The 21,960-nt window shown below is 39.5% G+C and overlaps 1 protein-coding gene across 2 annotated transcripts in view; it reads right to left on the reverse strand.

The window, feature by feature from the left end:
* CERS6 (ceramide synthase 6) overlaps window positions 1–21,960 on the reverse strand; it is a 97,329-nt gene that overhangs the window by 42,322 nt on the left and 33,047 nt on the right. For both annotated transcript variants that reach the window (XM_059475851.1, XM_059475850.1), the window contains exons 3-4: window positions 21,023–21,153; window positions 7,279–7,336 (exon numbers count right to left, since the gene is read on the reverse strand). In XM_059475851.1, the coding sequence (XP_059331834.1) occupies window positions 7,279–7,336; window positions 21,023–21,153 (189 nt within the window). The remainder of the gene's footprint in view (window positions 1–7,278; window positions 7,337–21,022; window positions 21,154–21,960) is intronic.

A 21,960-nucleotide genomic window follows, 5' to 3' on the forward strand; every position in this document is an offset into this window, starting at 1 on the left:
GTTTACCAGACTCATTGTACTCCTGATGCTGAGTTTTGGAAATCCTCAGGCAGCTGCTTTCCTTTGCAGGATTCACCGTGGCTTGCTTCACTGACATACAACATGTTCCACCATTGCATGCTGTCCATGAAGGGGGCCAGAGTAAAATTTTAGTAATAATAACAACTCCATACCAAGGTAAACATCAAGTAAAATTTCATGCCTGAACCCAGATGTTTAAGATTGTGGTATTGATTAAACTGCACTGCCTACTGGAAACACACTGTATAGAGAAAAACTAACCAAAAGCCCCAGCTGATGTGTTTTGCTGTACTTTCATATAGGCACATTGTAGCAAGGTCTCAGGATCATCCCTGACAGTCTGAAAATTAGGAAGTTACTGCAACTGCAGAATTTTTAATAGGAAATATAGGTTTTCTCTAGTTCACAGGGACATTATTCTTTAGTTCACATGGCCCTGGAGAGGCAAGAATGTATTTGAATCACATAGTGCCATAATGGGCAGGTGGTGAGGAAGGCCTTTTATTAGTGAACTCCCCACTCTCAAGTAATGCCACCAAAACCCTGGCAGAAGGAGCTGACTGCTTCCCAACACAGACACCACAACTCCCACCTGACTGAGAGAGCAGAACTCCTTCAGACAGGCTGCACCAGGCAGGCCAAAAGGCACCCCAGTGTGTGGGCACTGCACAGGAACCCATCACTAGCACAGCTAAAATGAGGCACAACCCTGAGCAACAGTGAGTAAGGACACCCTGAAGCAGCTGCTTCCCTTCCACTCCTGCAAACACTGTGTTTTTTCATTACAACTGAAATACTCAGAATCACAGAATATGCTGAGTTGGAAGGATCCCATCAGGATCATCAAGTCCAACTCCTGGCCCTGCAGAGAACACCCCAAGAATCACATTTTTTGGTGTATGTAATAATGCCACGAGTAGTAAGTACTAAATGAAAAAAATCACAGTGAGAGAATCTCTCTCATATTGTGTTTACCTCTAACAGGAAGACAGATGGGGGAAATGTTAATTAATTTAAATATAAAAACACAGTTTGCAAGGAATTTTTTCCTGCTCAATTCTGAGTCAGTGACCATAATAACAACATTGTCTTCTCTAAAGCAAAAGAAGACAGACAAAATAATTTCCCAGAATGTCTAAACTTACATAAAATGTTATATTCATTTTCTCTTTGTTTTTCACCTTCCCCTCCTGCTGAGGAAGTGCAAAGAGACAAGTCTTCTGATGTTTCCATTTGTCATCTGCTGATGGATCTATTGACATAACTTGCAGTTTTCTGCAATTGATCTATTAAAACAACTAGCAATAAGACTGGCTGGTAGGGATGAGAACAGGAGAACTATCATAAATTGCATATGATTTTGTTTCATAAATTACAAATTTGTACTAAGTTTTAGTATAAAACCATAAATATTAAATTTGTGCCACAGCAGAGAACCTAAAGTAGCTGGGCCAGAGGAAGGAATTTTCTCTTTCTCATCTTCTTGAGCCTACAATTCCTGCGGACAGGACAAAAATCCCTGTAGAAACTCCTTAAGTTGCCTGTGAGAAAACAGCAGTTAAAAAATAGAAGCAAAACTCTGAATAGGTTTCAAATTTACAGCAGTACTTCCCCATGTGGCTAACCTGCCACTGTTCAACAGCCAATAGCCAAGAGCATCAGTGGGGAGAAGAAATGATAAAGCTCTGAGAGGTGTGACAGGTTAACATTGGAAGGGAATATAATAGGAAAAAACCAAAAAGATTATCGATGATGTATTTATTCATTGCCAAGATTTTTCCCTCTACTGAAAGATAAAATGAAGCACCTTAATGACTTGAAGCACTTATGGTATAAAAATACATTTTTTTCTACAGGTTTTACTAATTCAATTGAGAATACAGCTATCCTCCTCCTAGTCATTCCCTCAGTAGTGAGTGCAACTGAACAAGGGCAATGCAAGGCACCAGTTACATTAGTAATAACCTGTATTACAATTCTGTATAATAACCTGCATTACTATTTCTTATATCCAAACATGTACTCTTTGCTCAGGTTTAATTAGCTGTGAAAAACAAGACTGCTTCGTTAATTTGAATAGAAAAACATGAAAAGCTCATGGCAATAGAGTGCTGACCTAATACTTTACTACAGGTATGAATGAGCAACCTCAGTTTATAGATGAATTAATACTATTTTTATCATAAAATTGCCCAAATATAACACTTTGTGAGTTTTTTTTTCTATATCTGGCATTTTTATGATATGACCCTGAAAAAATTTCAGTCTTTCAGAAAGCTGGGCTGCCAAGAAAATGAATACTGACTGTGCTGAAGGCAAAATTAGCAACCAGTCCACAGGGGGATATGAGGTGTGGCAGCCCCTCCTTCACTGCCCAGCGCAATGCACAAGCAGCAGAGATGCTGAACATGGCTCAGTACCAGCTTAACTTGCCAATTTGATGATTACATAGCATTTACTTACTACTCTGATGTTATTAAATACCCCCAGCTGGATTCAAAACAGATAAAGTGAAATTGAATTCTAGATGCATTTTTTGAATTAGTGTGTTGCTTTTCCTTCCCATGATTATGTCAAATTTGTCCCTGTTGTATACATTTGAAAGTCCTGTTGTCATCCTATTATTGAATTAGGATACCATTGATATTCTCCTTTTGCTTTTTCTTTCAAAACCTTTCAGTTTCCTTTCAGCCAGAAATAAACTCTGCCAGCTTGCCTAGCTTTGTCCTCTTTTGCCTGATGCAGTTATTATCTTAACTTCCAACAGCTCACACAGAGAATTACTTCCTATGCTGACTCGCCTTCTCTTACAAAGCCTCATTGTCCAAAATGCATTCATTCTCCTTGTTGATGTACACTGAGGTGCTGCAGTCATTTAAAACTAAATTTCTTCAGTAGCTTTGATTTTTCTCACAGCATGACTCGTGATTTAGATCTCAGGCATCTAAAACACTCTATAATCTCTCCTAAATGCCCTCAACACTTTTTATGCCTTTCTGAAGATTAATCTGAAACAAATTATTCCTTTTCCATGAGATAGCATCTAACTATGGTCTTCCTGGAAACCTTTTCCACTTGTGATGCTTATTTAAAATGTAATACGGTATTTCCCCTTTCTCACAATGGCATTCTTCAAAAGACTCCAGGGCACGGGTATACTTTCTTGCTCACTCAGTGAATTAGAAATTGTTTTTTTTTATCACCTAATGTTTAGCTGTGCTTTCACAGAAAGGAAAAAGGTTATAATTCAATTTTAACATCCAAAATTATTTTAGCTTAAAAATTTTCATGACTTACAGAAACTCAGCAACTGGTTTTATGAGTAAAAAATAAAAAAGGAATCAAACCCTCCAGAGAATCCAAATCAATTTTAAAGCAAGCACAATCTACCAAATGCGGGCTTCACTTCCTCCCTTAGTGGCCTACGTATCACATTATCCCTCTGCTAATAGCACAGTAAAATATCAAATATCAGCATTGTGTTAAAAGGGCTCCACAGTGGCCTCTGGCATTCTTCATTTAAATGAGAATATTTATCCAGCATTTTGCAAATAAGCTCTCTGAACAAAAGGAATTACAAGGCTCCAGTAACAGATAATATAACAACCTTTCGGGAAGAACGGGGGAAGGAAGCATCACAGCAGATGCAGACTAGAGCAGAAAATGTGCCCAGCAGAAGGCCTTCTGAATTGATTCAAGAGTGAAAGGGATACCAAGAGCTCTGGAGGTAAACTCCCTCCCTCCCAGCTTTTGCCACAGTGGTGTTTGTTAGAGCCAGCTCTGATTTAAACGAAGGTGGTAAATATTTTCCAAACTCACGCTTTGGTATTTCAGTGCTAAAACCAGAAAAAAGGCTTAAACCTGCTTTAAGGAGTCTTATTCTATGAATCAGACAATCAGACATAATCCAAACAGTGGTATGCATTTTTCCAAGATGCTGCATTTCTTTTATTGTTCTGTTCCACAAAATATGCAGCAGCATTAGTTTCATGAAAAAGTAGATGCAGCAGGTAGGGCAACAAAAGATGGAAACAGTAAATGAAATATTGAATATTCTGATGCAGGTCATTTTTTCTGCTCCAAATGATATAACATGCAATGTGTTCTGCAAATAGCTTTCCAATAGCTGAGGAAATTTTATGACAAAATCAAGTCTGTCCTACTGCTACAAAGACTGAAAACTGTCTAGAGCACCAGTATATTTTTTGATATAGCAATTTAATTTTATGAAGTGGCTGTGCATTACAGCCATTATTTTCTTCATGTAAAGTTAACAATCTGAATAGTAGGTGAACTGTAATACAGAAACAATGTCAATAACCAGCCATCACTTTATTGACAAGTTCTTTTCATGTATTTCTAATGAAGGTGGTCTGACTTTAGGCTCTAAAATTCTGGAGTACAAGCAATCTGAAAAGGCATTTACAAATTCTACAGTACTCTCTCTGGGCTGTAGAATGTGCATGTATCGCTGCTGCTATTTTATTCCAAAAAGAGGCAAAGAATCCGTCAACTCAACCGAGCAACAGAATACAACATTGTCTCTCACAAACCAGCATGAAGCTGGTTTCTCTCAATGGGCCCAGAGAAACTGTGGGCCACTACCAGAACATCTCCTGCTGTCACACAGAAGCTCACTGGCTCAGTGGTTAGTGCACACATGAGGATAAGCACTTCAGTTTCTTCATCTGAAACATCCTACAGTTTCAAGAAAGGGGAAATTTCGTAACAGAAGAAGCGGAGCTCTACCTGTCGGGTCCTTTTCCTTCATACTACCCTGCTATTTTTTATTTGCCTTCCATACATTTATGTCCCTTGAGTGGCCTTTTGCAGTCAAATTTACACTTCAACATGGCTTTCCCTGTTCTTTTGCAAGCTAGAAATTGTAACTACCCACCAGACAGTTCTCAGTCCTCCTGTAGGGGATGATTCATTAGGAAGGACACTCCATCAGCTGCATACCCACAGAAGCTTGTTGCACCCAGCATTTTTTAAATATAGCCACAGCATACTTGTATCATCTGCCTTACTTCAACACTGAATTTGAAAAATAGCAAGATTTGTTTATCCAGGCTGATGATTCTTTTCCCAGTAGAATACCTACATGCAACTTCAGGTTTCCAAGTCTCAGTACAGACTTCAGAAGACTCACAGAAAATTAATCCTCTTCTGTGAGTTTGTAATTCTCATGGGCAATTAAAGAAAGGAAATTAAATGTGAAAAGTCTATATATGCCACCTGGAAGCTTTGCTTCCACATGCTTGTTTTTCCATTTTACAGCACTATACAGGCACTGCTTAGCACCAAGGGTGAGCAAGCAAGAAGCAAGCTAATCCTGAACTCTTTGCTCTATTTCTTTATCACCAAAGATAATGATATTTTTTCCATTTAATTGGAGCACAGTCAGACCATTAATTCTTAATGAGCAAAGCCACCATTTATTTAACTACAAATATTACTGAGGAAAACAAAAACATTATCTGGTTCCTGTGTTAATGATAAGCAAAGCAGCCAGTTTAATGCCACTGGCACTCACTGGAACTTAATGTTTTGTTGACATGACTATTGGTGTGGTACTCTGCAAAGAAGTGTTTTGTAGACAAGCAAATGAAACAAATGGTAGAGCTGAAAATCTCAGTTTCATTCAGAAAGGAAAGAATTTGCATATACATGATCAAAGTGGAAATATAATTGGTTACTTATCTTTTATGCTTCAAATATTAGTGATTTATAAATACACAAAGAATGCTGTAGTGTGTGCTAGCTTTAGTCCTTCAGTGCTAAAACATCTCATTCAGAAGTCTGAAAATTAAGGTGGGGATGGCCACATCTAGCATTTGCCATTTTACCAAGAATGGGGGCAATGAGGATTTGATGGAAAGGTGAATGCTTCCCATTAAATGATTTTGTGGGCCACTCACCCACTCCGCAGTCACAAATAATTTAAACCTGATCTAAAAACAGTAAAGACTGGAGCTGGCAGCTAGTAACAAAGAAAGTATCATTTTCTCTTTCAAAGTTGGTATCTTGGTCCATTTCCTCACACAGAAGAACACTCTTTATCAAATCTGCTCTTGAAAATAGTATTTGAGGTAGAAGGTGGACAACGTGAACACTTAACCTACAATTGCACTGATTCCCTCTTCTCATAAAGTATCAGAAATTACACAAGTGAGTTCAAATCCTGATTATGACCTTTTTCATCCCCTCAGTACATTAGCATCCCACTGCAGGGCATGTTCTGAAACACACAGTGCTACGGATCAAGTGACCATACAGCATGTTAATGGATGAAGTACACACAAAATGGAAGTGTTCAAGGAGACAGAGGGAGAATGCAACTGATGCTGCTCTGGGCCACACTTCCCCTGGGGCTGCGTACTGCTCAATAGCTCTGGTGTGCCCTCCCTGCACAGGCACATCATCATTCCTGCTCACACCAAGCTGCCTTGCACCTGAGACAGCCTCAAGAACTACAGACATAAAAAAGAACATTAAACCTCTTTTACTTACAAAGCACATTCAGGATACAGAATCTGTCTCTCACCCAGAGACATTCAGGGTACAAATTCTTGTGTCAAATTTTTGACCAAAACAAAGATGACATGAACACATTGAGTGCACCATTCCCCTAATTTCACCTCCTAGAATTACAGAAATATGGCCCAACTTGTACAGAAGCTCTGAGAACTAGTCACACTGTAAAAACATTTGCACCACAAATCCATATTACTCTCTACTGCAGGCTTAACAGACCTATGTCAGAGTGCTTAGAAGCTTTCCATACCCTTCTCTTTTTAAATCAGGTGAAACACACCACTGATGGGAAACTCCACAGAAACCTCCTTCCACAGTACATTAGAAAAAGAATAGGCTAAAAAAGTATTTTTTTCTAAAACTAATGCAATGTGTTTGTTAATAAAAAGTAACCTCTGTCAGAGGCATTTAAGCAAGGATGATGGTGAAATTGAGATTAATACTTTGGTAAGCCTTACTGCCAGTTTAATACCTACAATGAAAAGTAATCAAGTGAACTAGGCATGTTGCTATGCCTTTTTTTCTTTTAAAACCCCATTAAATATTGATAAGAACTTATATTCCTTACCAATGCTAGTAGCAAAGCATTTTATGAATGCAAATAAAATTTTAATTTTCACTCCTTGTGAACATTGACTTTATTCCTGAGCTTTATATTGTACCTGTACAAGACTTCAAGTCTGTGATATGTTATGAAAGCATAATAATATAAGTGCCTACCTTTTTCAGGAACCGAACTCCACAGGTAAATATATAAAGGTAAAATGTAAATCTCCACCTGCAAAAGGCACAAGAGATTAACTCTAGGATACCAGGTTTACATATTTTACAGTTCAACACATGATTTCTTATTTCACCAAAAAATCACCACACCCTGGTTAAATTAACAGAAGTTGAAGCAAAATTTTGGTCTGGTTTTCTACAACTTCTGTTATCAAGCATTGTGCTCATTTGCCTGCTTTTCCTGGCCTCTCATTAGCTCTCTGAAAATACTTGCTAATTTTATCTAAACAGGGGAAGAAAATCCTCACACATTTTCGAGGATATTAAGTTTTTAAAAGTTTAATGAAAACTAGCAGGACATTGGAGGAGAGAGGACAATTTACCCATCTGTTGCAGGAAAGGTCATCTCTTATTAGACACCAGGAAAAAGATAATAAAAAATTTTATTAAGACTTCAACAGGTGACTTGGGAGTACTGCATGTCAAACAGACTCTTTAGAAATGAAAAGTGCCATTCACAATGAGCTGGAAATTCACTTGGCAGATTGCAGCACTCCACATTTGGTTTTAGGGAGTGCATTTAGGACAGATTGATATGCTGGATACAGATATATATCCATAATTTACATCCACTTCCCATGCATCCTGTGATAAAAATTATCTACATTTTCCCAAATGCACTCAGAATAATTGCAGAGCTCCTGGTTTTTCTTTTCAGATAGAGGCAAACTAGAAGTTAAGAACAGGATTCCATGGAAAATAAGAGAAACACCAGGAGATTTAATACAAAATCATCCTCACCTCTGTCTTTCTCCAGTCTTCAAGAAAAGAAGACAGAGAGAGTAACTGCCTGTCTCTTGGATCCATTACTCACTCATGAAAGAACTACTGGAAGTCTAAGGAAATAAAATCATAACCTTGTGCAGTATAAATTCTTAGAAGAATTCCTCGTTTGTTTTTTTTTCTCAAGGGTTGGACTGACTACACAAACATGCTTAATATAAACACCAGAGAAGTAATAATCATAATGTTTATAGCAGGATGAGATTTAGCCACCTTAGTGTGAAGCAATGATGCAACATGAATCATCTTCACTGACACATTTTACAGCACTTACAACTTTCTCTGCATTGGCAAAACTATTAGCTTCCAGTTAATTGGCACTGGAGTTCTTTCAAACATTACTGGAATGGTTACAAAACTGAAAATGTTCCTATGTTAAAGGTTAATCCAAACATTTATCTTCAAAATTACTTTTACAAGTATTTAGAAAGACAGTTGTGTCATACATAAATAACCCTCTGCCAATTTGAGGAGAGTGTAAGAACATCAATGAGATTTAAAGTGCAATACTTCAGCTGAACAGAATCTCTATTTTACACTGTAGTCCCATAGCATGGAAGAAATTGATTTATTAAACTGATATGAGAGAAACAGCAAACCCTTCAAGGGTTTGGGCACTGTACTAACATGGCACACTGTTTTCATGCTGGCACTTTGAAGACACTGTGAACACAGAGTACTTGGACAGAATGTATGTGAGAAATACCTTTCATACAGTGCAGATATGTCCAAGCAAGATTCCTCCAAAGGTGAACTCTGAAACCAATTCTCTTGCAACAAGTACTCTAATATGAATGATGGATTTCAATCTACAGTACATACTACTTTATGCCTCTATTTGGGTCTCACTGAAGCCCACTGATGAGGAAATGCAAATAAAGGGAAAATGTTATGACCTGTAATCACACCTATTCACAGTTTAGCCCAGTGTCCAAAACATCTCTGCATTTGAGAGCTTGGGCAAAATGTTCTTTCTGTCTGCACAGGACATCATGGAAGAGAAGGACACCTTTCTTAGTGGTGGTAATTGAGTTTTATTCTAACTGAATTCACAAAGTGGCGGTTGATGAAGCGCTGTCTCAAGTTTGTCCTAGGTAATAATCCCAAATCTAATGTTGGAAAGTGCCTCTAGCCTAAGACAGTCTGAATAGTTACAGAACCCAAGAAAGGGAAGATGTCCTAGGTGCCTCCTAGGACACTTTCTAATATCCTGTTTAAGCATCAGCAGCTCATGCTGAGTGTCCACATGTCACTGGATACTGTTGATGTTTGGTCACAGCTGGTTGTCTTCAGCAGACAAAGCAACTTCTTCTAAGGCAGCAGTAGCAGAGCCCAAGAGAACAGGAAAAGCAAGGCAAGATGCATACTAAAATACCTCTTGTTCTCCTTTTCCCCCAGCAATATTCTCTGCCCTATTAAAGACATACAGAGGAGGCCACAAGGTAAAGCACTCCATCATGGGCCACTGCCACATCAATTCATGCTTAACTGAAAGATGAAAACAGCTGAAGCTTCTCTGTTTTGTGAGAATTTACTCTGTCCCTCAGACTTCAAACATTCCTTTGCTCAGTTGTATAGAGACAAAATCTGAATTACCCATTTACACACAAAGTGTGCTGCTTGAAAGGCTGAAGTTAGTTTGAATCCAGCAAACCTAGATGAAAGCACTCAAGGCACAAGAGCTCTGAAAGACCTGATCTGTCTGCTCACAATAAGATTTATGATGTTCACTTTAGTCCTCCACTATAAGACTTCCAAACTGAACCAGGCTTACATCTGAATTCGGGAAATCAAATGGACTTAGGGACCTTCCAACAAATTCTTAAGGTTGTGCTGCTGCTTACCAGGCCAGTGCTTCAAACATGAATGTGACACACTGCAGCAAAAAAGTCAAGCTGAAGAGTGACTCTGCCATAACAGAAAAATAAATTATTTTCTAATGTAGTCTTAAAAAGAATGCTGTAGAGTCCTCAAAGGTGCACAAGCAGATCTGACTGCTCCTGTTCTACATTTGAATGCATTCCCAGTCCACAGCAGTCTCAACCCCTTTAACTTTGAGCTGCTAATGAAATTTTAAAGATGCTTCGGCATGACACAGAACATCCCCTAAAAAGATGGAAAAGTTGGAGAGCCTCCACCAACTAACCTGATATACCCCATGGTATGCTCAATTCAGCAAAAGCTATTTAAAGCACCCACTTGAGCAAGCACTTCACCAATTTCATGCTTATATCTTGTCAGGTTCCCTTCATCACACCAATGAAATTTTTTCCTTTAAATTTTCCTCTGAATTTTTGCTCTGAAATATGAAATTAAACTATGGCTAGCAAAAAAAAAAAAAAAAAAAAAAAAGCTCAGTCAGTGGTCAAGCAAAGCACTCCCCTACTCCATACCTTTTGTACTTTTTGCAGAGCTCACCACATGAGGCTCATGTCCAGCTGAGTGAGCTGCTCAGCATGGGTGCCTCCCTAAGAAAAATGGACACTTCTCCCTAGAGCAAGGGTGAAGAGGCACAAGGCCTCTCTGCTCCTGCAGTTTTTCCTTTTTTCCACTTTTTTTGCAGGAAGACTGAGCGGCCAGGCTGTGAACACTGGCAGTCCTGCAGAACTCTGCAGCACCCAGCTCACAGTGCACAGTGCTTATGGCTCTGGTGCCAAACCAGTGCCTGCTGCTCAGCAATGGTGTGCAAGGATCCAAAACTAACTGCTGACAACAAAACACCAAACATAGTACATACAGAATGTTAAAAACATAAAACCCATTATTCTTGCAGAATTGTAGCTGTTACTTACAGAGATGCCTTTGCCACTGGTTTGCTACAGACAGGGCCACAATCAGCAATTTAAGAATGCCACACTTCAAAACAGTTAACCTTAAAAAACCCTCACTGTTATTTAGCAACTCACCACATTGCCTGCAGCTGAAGAAACTGGCTCTCTGGCTCTGAAAACTATTTTCAGAGAAAATAGAGATGCCTGAAGTTTTTCCATGGAAATACACTTCCATGTGTAAATGTGAGATTGCAGTAAAATGTAAGATTTGCTGTTCTCCATCATCCCCTGCTCACCTTCTGGCAGTGGCTGACACACCTCTGTGCTCAGGCTTTGGACTGAAAGTCAAACTGAGCTTCATGCATCTCCACAGTTGCAGGTCTTTGTTCTGGAGATGAGAAGGCTTGAAGTACCATTATACGGTTTGTTCTCCATTTCAATCCCCACAATCTGAATGGGCTGCACAAACATGTAGCTGGGCTATGGCATCATTAGCTGGGACTGAAAACTACTTTTTGCTGCAATGGTTTCCTTTGGCTGTGAAAATTTTATTCACTGTGAGAGTGCTCAAAGGAGCATTTCTGAGGCTGAGCTTAAGCAGTATTCAGTGTTTATTTTTTTAAAAATGTTCCACACATGCTCACTGTTACTTAAAGCAGTCTGTTTTAGCCTCAAATTGCATTTTTCTGCTCTCCCAACTACAGTATGACAGCCTTCAACTTCACTCAAGAAGACTTAATCGAATTAGTGTTGCTTCTGACACAGCCAGAGGTTTACATTCCTTCTAGATGACTACCTCTAAAGACAAATATTTAGAGGATCACCCTAAAAAAAAACCGGACTCTGAACTTCTGGATCAACTTCTTAATATTTGTGACATTGTCCACCTACCTATTACTCCAACTTTAAGTTAAAACCAAAACTAAACACAACAAACAGTAACCCTTCTCCCTAAACCAACAAAAAATTTCCCTAAAGATACTATTTTTTAGGCAACAAATCATGTAAAAATACAAGACAGAGCACTGAAAAATAATGCTTAATCCATCCAATACATAGGAGGTCAAACAGTAGACTCCAGTAAATCTTTACTTATCTTCAAACCTGATACCTATTCTAATACAAAGCTGCAAGTATGACTGTATGGTTGATGGAAGAAGCTCCACTGTTCCAATTTCCTGCCTTCCCAGATTTCTGTAATGATAATTTGCTGCATCTCCACAAAGCCTGACATGCAAGCAGATATAAAAAAATGTGAATTAAAAATAATACATAGGTAAATAAATGAATTAATAAATCTTCTTGCCTCTTTTGGCATGGAGTCAGCCTGGACCATGCAAATAGTAAATAGTTCCTGCACTGTGGTTAAGCAGATGTTATATGAGGAAGAAGGCAGTTATGCACAGCTCACTAAGATGTGCAAAATATCAGGCATGATAAATTGACAACACTGTATTGCTCTCCTCTTCAATCTTCTGGATTAAGACTTGACTGTCATCTGATTTTCCTCTTGGTTGCAGTTTGAATCAGTTATTTAATATTTAGTATTACAGAGCCACTTGAGACCAGTCCTGTCCTAAATCTGTATGCTCAAAATGCAGCTCTGAAAGTCTTAAGAGCAAAATTTAGTAGTGCAGAAAAGAGGAAAGGAAACACAGTAATAAATTTTGAAGTAATGCAGTTTTATAAATAATAAAGTGTGTTTTTATAATTAGGCCAGAAAATATGTATAATACAAAAGGTGTTTTGGTAACTCATTCTAGGTTACATATTTTCTGTTCAATGATTATGCAACTGTTCTCTTCTGAGTACTTTGAGGGCTACATAAAATAAAAATAAGACCTCAGAGACCTATGCTCCTTACCAAATCCTGCCCTACAAAGAGATATTATCTGGAAAGCTCATGGGAAGCACACACAGAAAAACCAGAGGTTGCTGCCATGCACCATCCCTGTGGTCTGACCAGCAGACCTGTTCTCTCATCAGTGATGCTCAGTGCAAACAGCTGATGAGAAACCAATCCAAAGCCTTTCTAACAGGGACCTCCCCTCTCCATTCTCACAATGAACTCACAACTCACCTGTCTGCAGACACAACAGCTGCTCACTGTCCCACTCCTTTACAGCTCTAGAGGAATGAAAACTTGAATCTTCCAGACTGCATTTGAATTTCACCTAATGATGTTGTCCAGCCATGATGGCCAACATTTGTATGCATAAGGCACCTTAGTGTCAGGTAGCCACCTTCTTAGACCAACTTGCATTACCTGTTTTCTTTTGCTCCCATGCTCAATGTGATTCTGCTGTAGCATTAAGTGTGCCCCAGAGCAGTTTTTGCCCTGCTGAAGCAGATGCTGAACCCTTAGGGGTATGGCCTGTGTGGAGGCAGGCTGGGTGCCAGTGCTGCTTCCCCATTTCCCTGAGGGAGCTGCTGGCTGTGCTGGATCCATGCAGCACATCCCAGCCTGTGCACAGCAACCACACAGCCTCTACAGACTACACAGGCAGAGATCAGTCTGCCTCCCTGATCTCTGCTTTGTCTTCACATTCTGTGCTTCCATTTCAGAAGACAAACCTCCCCAACTTCCAAGTGGGAGTTGCAGGGCTATTATAGCTAAAATTGGAGGATAAGCAATGTTTATAGCAGAGTACGCAAACCTCATCTTGTCAATTTTGTTTTCCCTTTTACATGCCAAAGAAATGTATTGACTTTGTCATTTATGTTCCATCCCTCTCTGTGTCTCTCATTCATTGCTTGTTGGATCACTGAAAACTTAAAAAAAACCTCTACAAGTTGCTCATTACAGTGAAGGCTTTTTTTTGGTCCATTTTTTATTTTTAAAGATTTATTTTCCATCAGCATTTCAAGCACTGTACAAAGAAAGAGGGACAGGAAATTTTTGTACTATTGTTCTTGCAAAAGTGCTTTTATCAGAGCAGATAAAGAAGACAGAACCCCAAATTTACCAGGAAGCACCATCTAACCAAACTATATTCATTTGTCCTTAAGTATGTCAATAACTAACCATAAGGGATAGCATTAAGAATTTCAAAGCACACTTTCTGCAGCACCTCATACTGAATACTTCCTGTCTGATAGTCACAATTTCAGGCTGTTTTAGGGCCTGATCTTAGAAGATTTACCCTGCCAATAACCAGGACTACATGAGCTGACGCACTACTTGAATCTTCTGAAAAAATTAATGAAGAATTTAAATCTCACATACCCTTTTTAAAATCTGCTAGCTTCTTGAACTTCAGGGAAGTGAAAAATAAACATGTCTGTATGAGCAAATCCTGGTCACCAGTCAATACAAGCAGAAAGGCCTGTCACACTGATAGTATCAGTAAAATGTAATGAGTTCATGGGTTTACATATAATGCAAAACAGGAGCATAGAGATGAAGTTACCAGAGAGGTCCCCAGTGCAGCCTGGGCTCTGTGTGCTGCCACAGCAGGTCTACGGTGAGACACCAAAGCAGAAGACAGCAGCTGTATCAAACGCTGGGTTACCATGTGCCTATAGCTACATTACCTACCATCATCCCAAAAAGCATTAGACAAACTAGCAAGTTTCTCATCTCCATCAGCATCACGTACATGTTCTCACAGAGACCACCACCACTACATAAATTCAGCTACAGGCCACTGCAAGCCCCTTGCCATTGGCAGACAACCTACTAACACAGAAAACAGTGTAGTTATATGCAAGTGAAAAATGTTAAACAATGTAAAAGCTAATTCTCCTCTTAACTCTGTGTCTCTGTGAAGAGGCATAGTCCATGGATCTATAAAATGAAAGGCAATCAAATATGAAATAAACTGTGTAACAGAGAGAAGTAAGGATTTGCAGTGTATAAATAAAATTAATTCATTGCTGTGTATAAAATAATATCTTGCTGCCACTTAACTCTTCAGTGTTTCAAGGCACTTGTCTCCAGTTTGCCAACTTCATTTAAAGCTGAGGCTGACTGAAGGTGGCAGCTTGTTCTGCCACAATGAAGAACTAGACTGTTTCAGGTGCATAGAACACAAGAAAACAGTAGCTACTTCAGTCTCTTCATTTTTCCTTTAGTTGTCATAAATTGTTATATTGTGACTGTAATTTTGGATTTGTGTTCACATTAACTAGAACTTATTTAATTTCCATAATATAAGACAAGGGTGAGCCCATACAACCCACAAGAGAATGGAAACCTAGTTAATTATAACCTTGCTTAATGTACAATGATAATGTTAAGTGATGGTGTCTTTGCAGGATGAGCACATAAGTTAATTTAAATTAATTAATTGTGTTAAAAACTGTGTCACAGAAGGCAGTAAGGGCAGGGAATTCATAATTTTAAGTAATTCAACTTGAGGGAAGAGGGAATTTCACAAGATGCAAAATAATAAGCGCTTAAAGCACTAAAGTCTTAAAACCCAGTGAGCATATTATTGAGGACATGGCATGGACATCTTTGCCTGTCTGCTCCAGCAGAATTGCAGGGAAAGAGGGCTGGCAACTCCTGACACTTAACCAATGTTGTAACCTCCCCCTAACACCATGTTAGGGCAGTGAGAAGTCCTGAGGCCCAGCCTAAAAAGACAGATGTGCCAAGAGGCAGAGCTGAAGGCAGAAGCCCACAGCAAACCACACTGTGGCAGCTGGGCTTCATTGCCCAGAGTCTGCCTTTGGAAGTGTGAGTGCTGGGCAAGCTGAGCGCTGGAGAGGAGGTACACAGAAGATGGTTAATATACATTTCTCAGAGAACAAGTGCTAGAGAAGAATTAAAATTGCTGACATGGCTGCACTGTGCTCTCACAACTTTAAAATTAGGACAGCTTGACAGCCATTCACTCATTTGTGTGTCCAGGGACTAAAGCTACAAATTACTATGTATTATGTAACTCAAGGCAACCAATACTGTCTCACTCTTACTCTTGGAGCAGGGAGGCCATCAGTGAACCAGTGCTGAATGACATCATACAAAAACATACATTTACACAAAATAAAAGGCTCCATCAATACTTTTCCATACTGACTTCATACATGGCTTCGAGAGTAGCAGACAAAGGAATCAGTAACATGCAGAACTATTGAGTGCAACTCTTGTGGAGCAACAGCTCACCCTGATGTAAAACAAATCAGGATTTCTGTCTTGGTTTTACATAGTCAAACATGACTCCAGGCCTTTTTGTATAGCTCTAGTTTCCCTGACATGAGTCTCAGTATCAATGCCTCATTGACTTTTACTTTCTACAGAGGCCTTGCATTCAAGCACATCTCTCTTCAGTGATGTTACTAGACATAATTCTTTTAAGAGAGTAATAGGTCCTTGAATGTATTAACTCCAGAGTCTAAATGCAACTCTTACAGTACTATTGTAAAAAGGCAGTATTTTACATGCTTAGTACAGATAAAAATTGCCAGATCATCTTTGTTACTCTGCACTTCAGTTACCACACCTGAAGCCATAATAAACACCTCTTGCACTCAGCAAACACACATATTCCCTGTTCTGGAACAATTTCACAGACTCCAACTCCCTTCACATTTCATTGAACACCTACATCCTGCATCCAAAAGCTGCCTCACAAATGTGACTCTGCCAACACCTGAGCCTACTTGCCCCTCATGTCGTAATCCACTTATCAACACAATGCCAAATATCTGATTGCCCAAGTAACAGCAACTCCCATTCCATGGAAAACAGCAAAGGAAAACAAGGGAGATTGTGCAGTTCTGTGGCCACTGAAGAGTAACAACCACATTTGCTGCAGAGCACATTGTGGGTCTTCACAGACTCATCCCCTCTTTGCTTTTCTAGGACACTGAAACACAGTTTCATGAAAGACAGTTTTCATGAAACACTGGTTAGTCCTTCATTCCATCTAGCACTGGAGCAGTTGACAAATCAAAATTAAATAGACTCAAAGTACCACCTACCACAAATTTTTCCTCAGATCAGAAGTGTGTTAGAAGCTGGCTTAGGAGAGCCTGATGCTATTAAATACTCAGAGCTAAAAGCCTATTTATTTTCTAATGCTTTACTGCTCAACACAGAGCACAGACTGATGAATTCTTTCGCACATTCTGTTATCATGTGCATCAGCACAGTTCAGAATTTCAACAACCAAACAGCTGTCTTCATTTCTATCCTTTTCACAGTTATTTTTCCAGTACAATTTTGTAGGACAGAATTACTCTGCTAGTTAAGAAAAGCAGTATGCCCAAGAAGTTGCTAACAGCCCACAGAATTTTCACACAAACGTGTATAACAAGCAAAAAAAACCCCAATTGGTATTCCTCTACATCTATACACATACATGTGCACACACACACACTCTCATATACAGGCACAGACAGATAAAATCTTCCTCCAAAGCTACAACAAAATGTGCATAAACAAAATTTCAATTCCTTAGGAAAAAGAATATCTAGCTAGGATACAAGACAGAGGCTCTTCTCTCCCCTACATCAAAACTAAAAGACACCCTACTTACAGACAATTTAGTATCCAAGCTTCTTCTAGAGAATAAAGGGGAGGAAAAAATAGATCTTTGGCTCTTCTGTCTGCACATTTCCATGTTTTCACATGCAGAATGTTGCATAAACTCAAAACATCTCTCTTGGCCATATGTTTCTTCTAGACACTCCTTAGAAACCACATAAATATCTCTAATAGGCAGCTTGCTTAAATGTACATAGCTGTAGGACAGACAAGCCATTGGCCTGATGATATTCCAAAATCCCAGGCTAGTAACTTCTGGCATCACAGGTTCTCTCCCTTTGTGCCAGACAACAAGGGGAGAGGACAGAATGCTCTCTCTTTGAGAAAACCTGACATGCCTACACACTGGTACTATGAGCAGAAACAACACACTGAAACTGGGAAGACACTGGAAGTGGTTTGGGAATCACTCCTGCATTGGCTTTCTGACACATCAAACATTAACAAAGACATTATTGGATTCTGTATTCTGTGTGGCAATAAGCAAAGTAATATTCTTGATTTAGGCTGTGCCATAGGGACAGAGAGAAAAGAATAATAAAAGCCCAACAGAAATACATGGGAGTAGAAAAGTTCATTTTGCACATTTAGTTGACCACTTTTTTCCCCTCCTTTATGGGTGTTGGACTTTCAAGTTGAAGAAAGGAGTGCAAATGGTCTAAATTCACAAAATAGAAAGAAAAGCTATGGATAGACTATTATCTGTAACTAATATAGTGGGCTAAGTGCCTGAGCTTTGCAATCTGAGGTTATACTAGGTGGATACCTTTCCTAGTGACTACAAACTGTGACTTGAACTCCAGGTTTCATGCCAGAATCACCTAATCCTTGGGATATGAGGACTGACTTGCTAGTAAAATAATACTCAGTGCTGCATTTATTACTTTCTGACTGGATCATTAATCACCACCTGGTGATTATATACATTAATCACCACCTAGTGAAGTTATCTATTTCATATTTCATATAAATACTTATCACCATAACATCTGAAAGCTTAAGCAGGTAAGTAACACCACTAGGGTCCCACCATTAGGGTCTCTATGGCTCCAAAAATCAAATTACACCTTCTCTTCCACACTGACAGACAAAACTCTAGGGTGTGAATACTGGCTATGAAAGGTTCCTGAAAAAGTAATTTATTTTCACTATAATGCTGTGACACAAACAGTATCAATAAACAGGAGATTTTACTACTGTGGTTTTCTTCATACAACCATCATCTGCCCATGGCCTGAATATCTGACAAAGACTGGCAGCAAAGGAATTATTCCATTCAAACAACCAACAAAACCACCAAAAAATACTTCCCACAAAGCAAAAACAAACAAAAAACCCCCAAACCAAACAAACGCACAAACAAACCACAAAACACAACAAAACAAAAAAAAAAACAAAAACCCACAGAACACAACAACAAAAAACCTACAAAAACAAACAAACGAAACAGAAACAAAACAAAACTAAAAAACCCACCAAACACCCCTTCCCCCTCAAGAAGCAGCGAGCAGTGTAGGTTTCGGGGTTTCTCTGCACTCAGTTCATGGTCAGAATTGTAATTGTTTGAAAAGAAGGGAAGGGTTAGAGAAAGTGAGAAATCTGTGACAATAAGAACCTAGTAATGAAGTTACTGGCATAGTGTGTTTGGGGCTGGGTCTTTGGCATCATTCGTCTCAGGCAAGTGTGTTTATCATTAAATTTCACTCTCAGCTTTTGTCACATTGAAGCTACTCTACCTTAGATAGTGCCCACGCTATTCATTTGCAAGCAAGATAAGGCAGTCAAAAATGGCCTACAGCCCTTCTGGCACAGCTCCTCTTCCCTTTCATCATGGAAAAGCCACTCTGGGCCCAAGGAACACTTTGTCTAGCAGTAAATTAAATCGTCTCCATGTGAAAAGAGTTGGAGTTCTTTTTAGGCAGATCCACATTTGCCGTGGGTTCTCTCACTTTCCTTCCCACGCCACAGTCAATCAGTGCTGTTCCCAGGAAAACTGAAGCCTTCTCTGGAGGGACAACAGCAGCTCAGCAGGATGAAGGTGTAGGCAGAGATCACTGTCATTCTGCTTGCTCCGCTCTTGCTTATGAGATAAGGGCACACTTTGTTCTGTCGAAACTCTCCACTGGCACCTCAATTACTGAAGACTGGAGTGCTCCCCTTCCCATTACTGCTGTGGGAACATGAGCTTCAGGAGCTCAGAGCTTCAAAGCATCTGTCACACACAGTCACTACATCTCTCAAAAGCCACCCCATTAACTCAATAGCTATGAAAAGGCTAGAGACCCCATACCAAAGGATTTCTTTGGTCAAAACTTTCTGAACAACCTTGCTTAGCACTCTGATGGACATATTTAACTAAACCACACTTTAACTGAACCCATACTGAAGGGATAAAAGGGAACCCTGGGCTCCCAGCAGTAGTCTGACTACATGCCAACAACTTTGTCCAAGATGTGTCAGGTCAGCTGGTGGCACACAGTCCATCACTGGAAATGCTCCCAGGGCAAGGCACACACAGTTGGGTTGGATAACACCACATTCCCACAGCACTAGGTAGCACAGAAATAGAGAGGCAGCTCTCACTGCACCTCCTGCAAACCATGAATAGAGAGAACCTGAAGTATTGACCCATTATTTATGCCATCTCGCTTCTGTTTGGACAAGTTTTATCACGACTGTTAAATACACATATTGCAGAAATGCCAATGGCTCCCTCTAAACAAAGCTGGCACTATATTCTCTCAGCACTTCACTACAGCTTGACTTTACCTTCCAGTCTGCACCCATAGCTGTCATTTGCATCCCATTTTGATAATGCATGCCACAAATTCAGCACCTATTACTACCCTATCCATGCCAGTATTTCATGGTATGCTTAAATTTTTCTATCTGTAGGTTCACTCAGATGCCCTCACACCAGTGCAAGAGAGCAAGGTCTTTGAGTTGAGTTACAGAGGAAGCAAAATATGCCACCCAAATATGCTACCTCTAAGACTAATAAAGCAATACTTTTCCCCAAGACTCCACAGCTGACAAGTTAACTATAACCCTTGCAGAAAAAAGGTTGTTCTTCACTGATCTCAAAAATTAGTAACTCTAAGGCCAGCAGCTGCTGGCAACAAAATGACCAAGCCATTTTGTCATAATCTCATCATGCCCGGATTTATTAAACATTAAGGAAGGAGGATTTTAGCTGTAAATACCGAAGAACAGACTTAAGCATTCTGACACCTAAGTTATTCTGTTTAATAAAGGGCAGTCATCTTTAGACAATTTATCTTCTGTCTTCTTTTTATTTAACAACCCAACTGCCATTTCAGATGTGCATCAGCTTGTATGGCTAAAGGTAGTGCTGTAAGGACAGCACACTAGCATCAGGTGATTTGGTGTTAGCTGGTGCCCTGATAGTATAGAATCACAGCAACATGATTTCTGCAAGCTTTTGACCACTGAAAATCCCTGAAAAGTACAATCTGACTCCTTCAGGAAAATGGAGATTATTTTTCTCATTAGTTATATTCTACCTATTTGTATAATTTTCTAATTGTCTGCAAAAGTACCTGTGAAAAACAAAGGGGAAAACTGATGAGAACACAGGCTCAACAAGACACAAGAAGAGAACATGCATCCTTACATGCTCTCACAGAACTTCCTAAGGGTGCTGGGCTTCTCCTGGTTGCGCCTTTGTCGGAACCAACGCTGAATGCTGCGCACGTCCCAGTCCAGCTGCTTGGAGAGCCCTTCCAGCCTCTTCTCATCTGGGTGCTACAAAACAGAGAAGCACAAAAATTATTTTCTAGCTCAACTGCATTAGCACTTTAAATTCAGAACCACTGAAACTGACTCTAGCCTTCTTACCAAGGCTGTCAGTCAGACAAATGGATACACAGAAATAAATTCACAGAAATCTCTACTGGCAGATTTCTGTCAGAATACATTTACAATGACAATTAATCTAGAAGGACAGATGCTGTAATGTGATGTGCAGATCCATTACTGATAAAAAACTTTAAAGGGACAATGGGATTGAAACTTGCTTGAGACTTGGAAGTGAAGTTTAGCAGCCATAAAATGCCACGCATTTCTGGAGCAGTGGCTCTTACAAACACCCCACTGCCTGCCACACACTAATACCTGCTCCACTCTCCTACATCAGGATCTTTGTCCTATGGACTCTTGCACTAGGGAAGATGGTTTGACTGACACACAAAGAAGATAAATCCCATGTTTCTGCACAATAATGTTAAAAAATGAGGTCGCTAAACAAAGTGGCAACTTCAAAAGGCAAATCACCTTGACAACAGGGAGACCTTTTCTGGAATTGTTTTCTGTAAAATTAAATACACACAAATATTCTCCAAAGCAGAAAATGTAGAAGTCTCACACCATTAGCATGGGTGCAAACCAGTGCAGAGGTAAGGCAAAAGAAAATTAGTTTGTCTTTAATTTGAAGAGCAGTACAGGACAAATCTCCAATCATAGAGCAATTCTACATGTACAGTGAAGCATATGTACTTCTTATGTATTTCTCCTGATCACATAGTTTTTTTTAAATAAACAGAAAAATGCACA

The sequence above is a fragment of the Ammospiza nelsoni genome, chromosome 7 (assembly GCF_027579445.1).
Source record: "Ammospiza nelsoni isolate bAmmNel1 chromosome 7, bAmmNel1.pri, whole genome shotgun sequence".
Classification (NCBI taxonomy): domain Eukaryota; kingdom Metazoa; phylum Chordata; class Aves; order Passeriformes; family Passerellidae; genus Ammospiza; species Ammospiza nelsoni.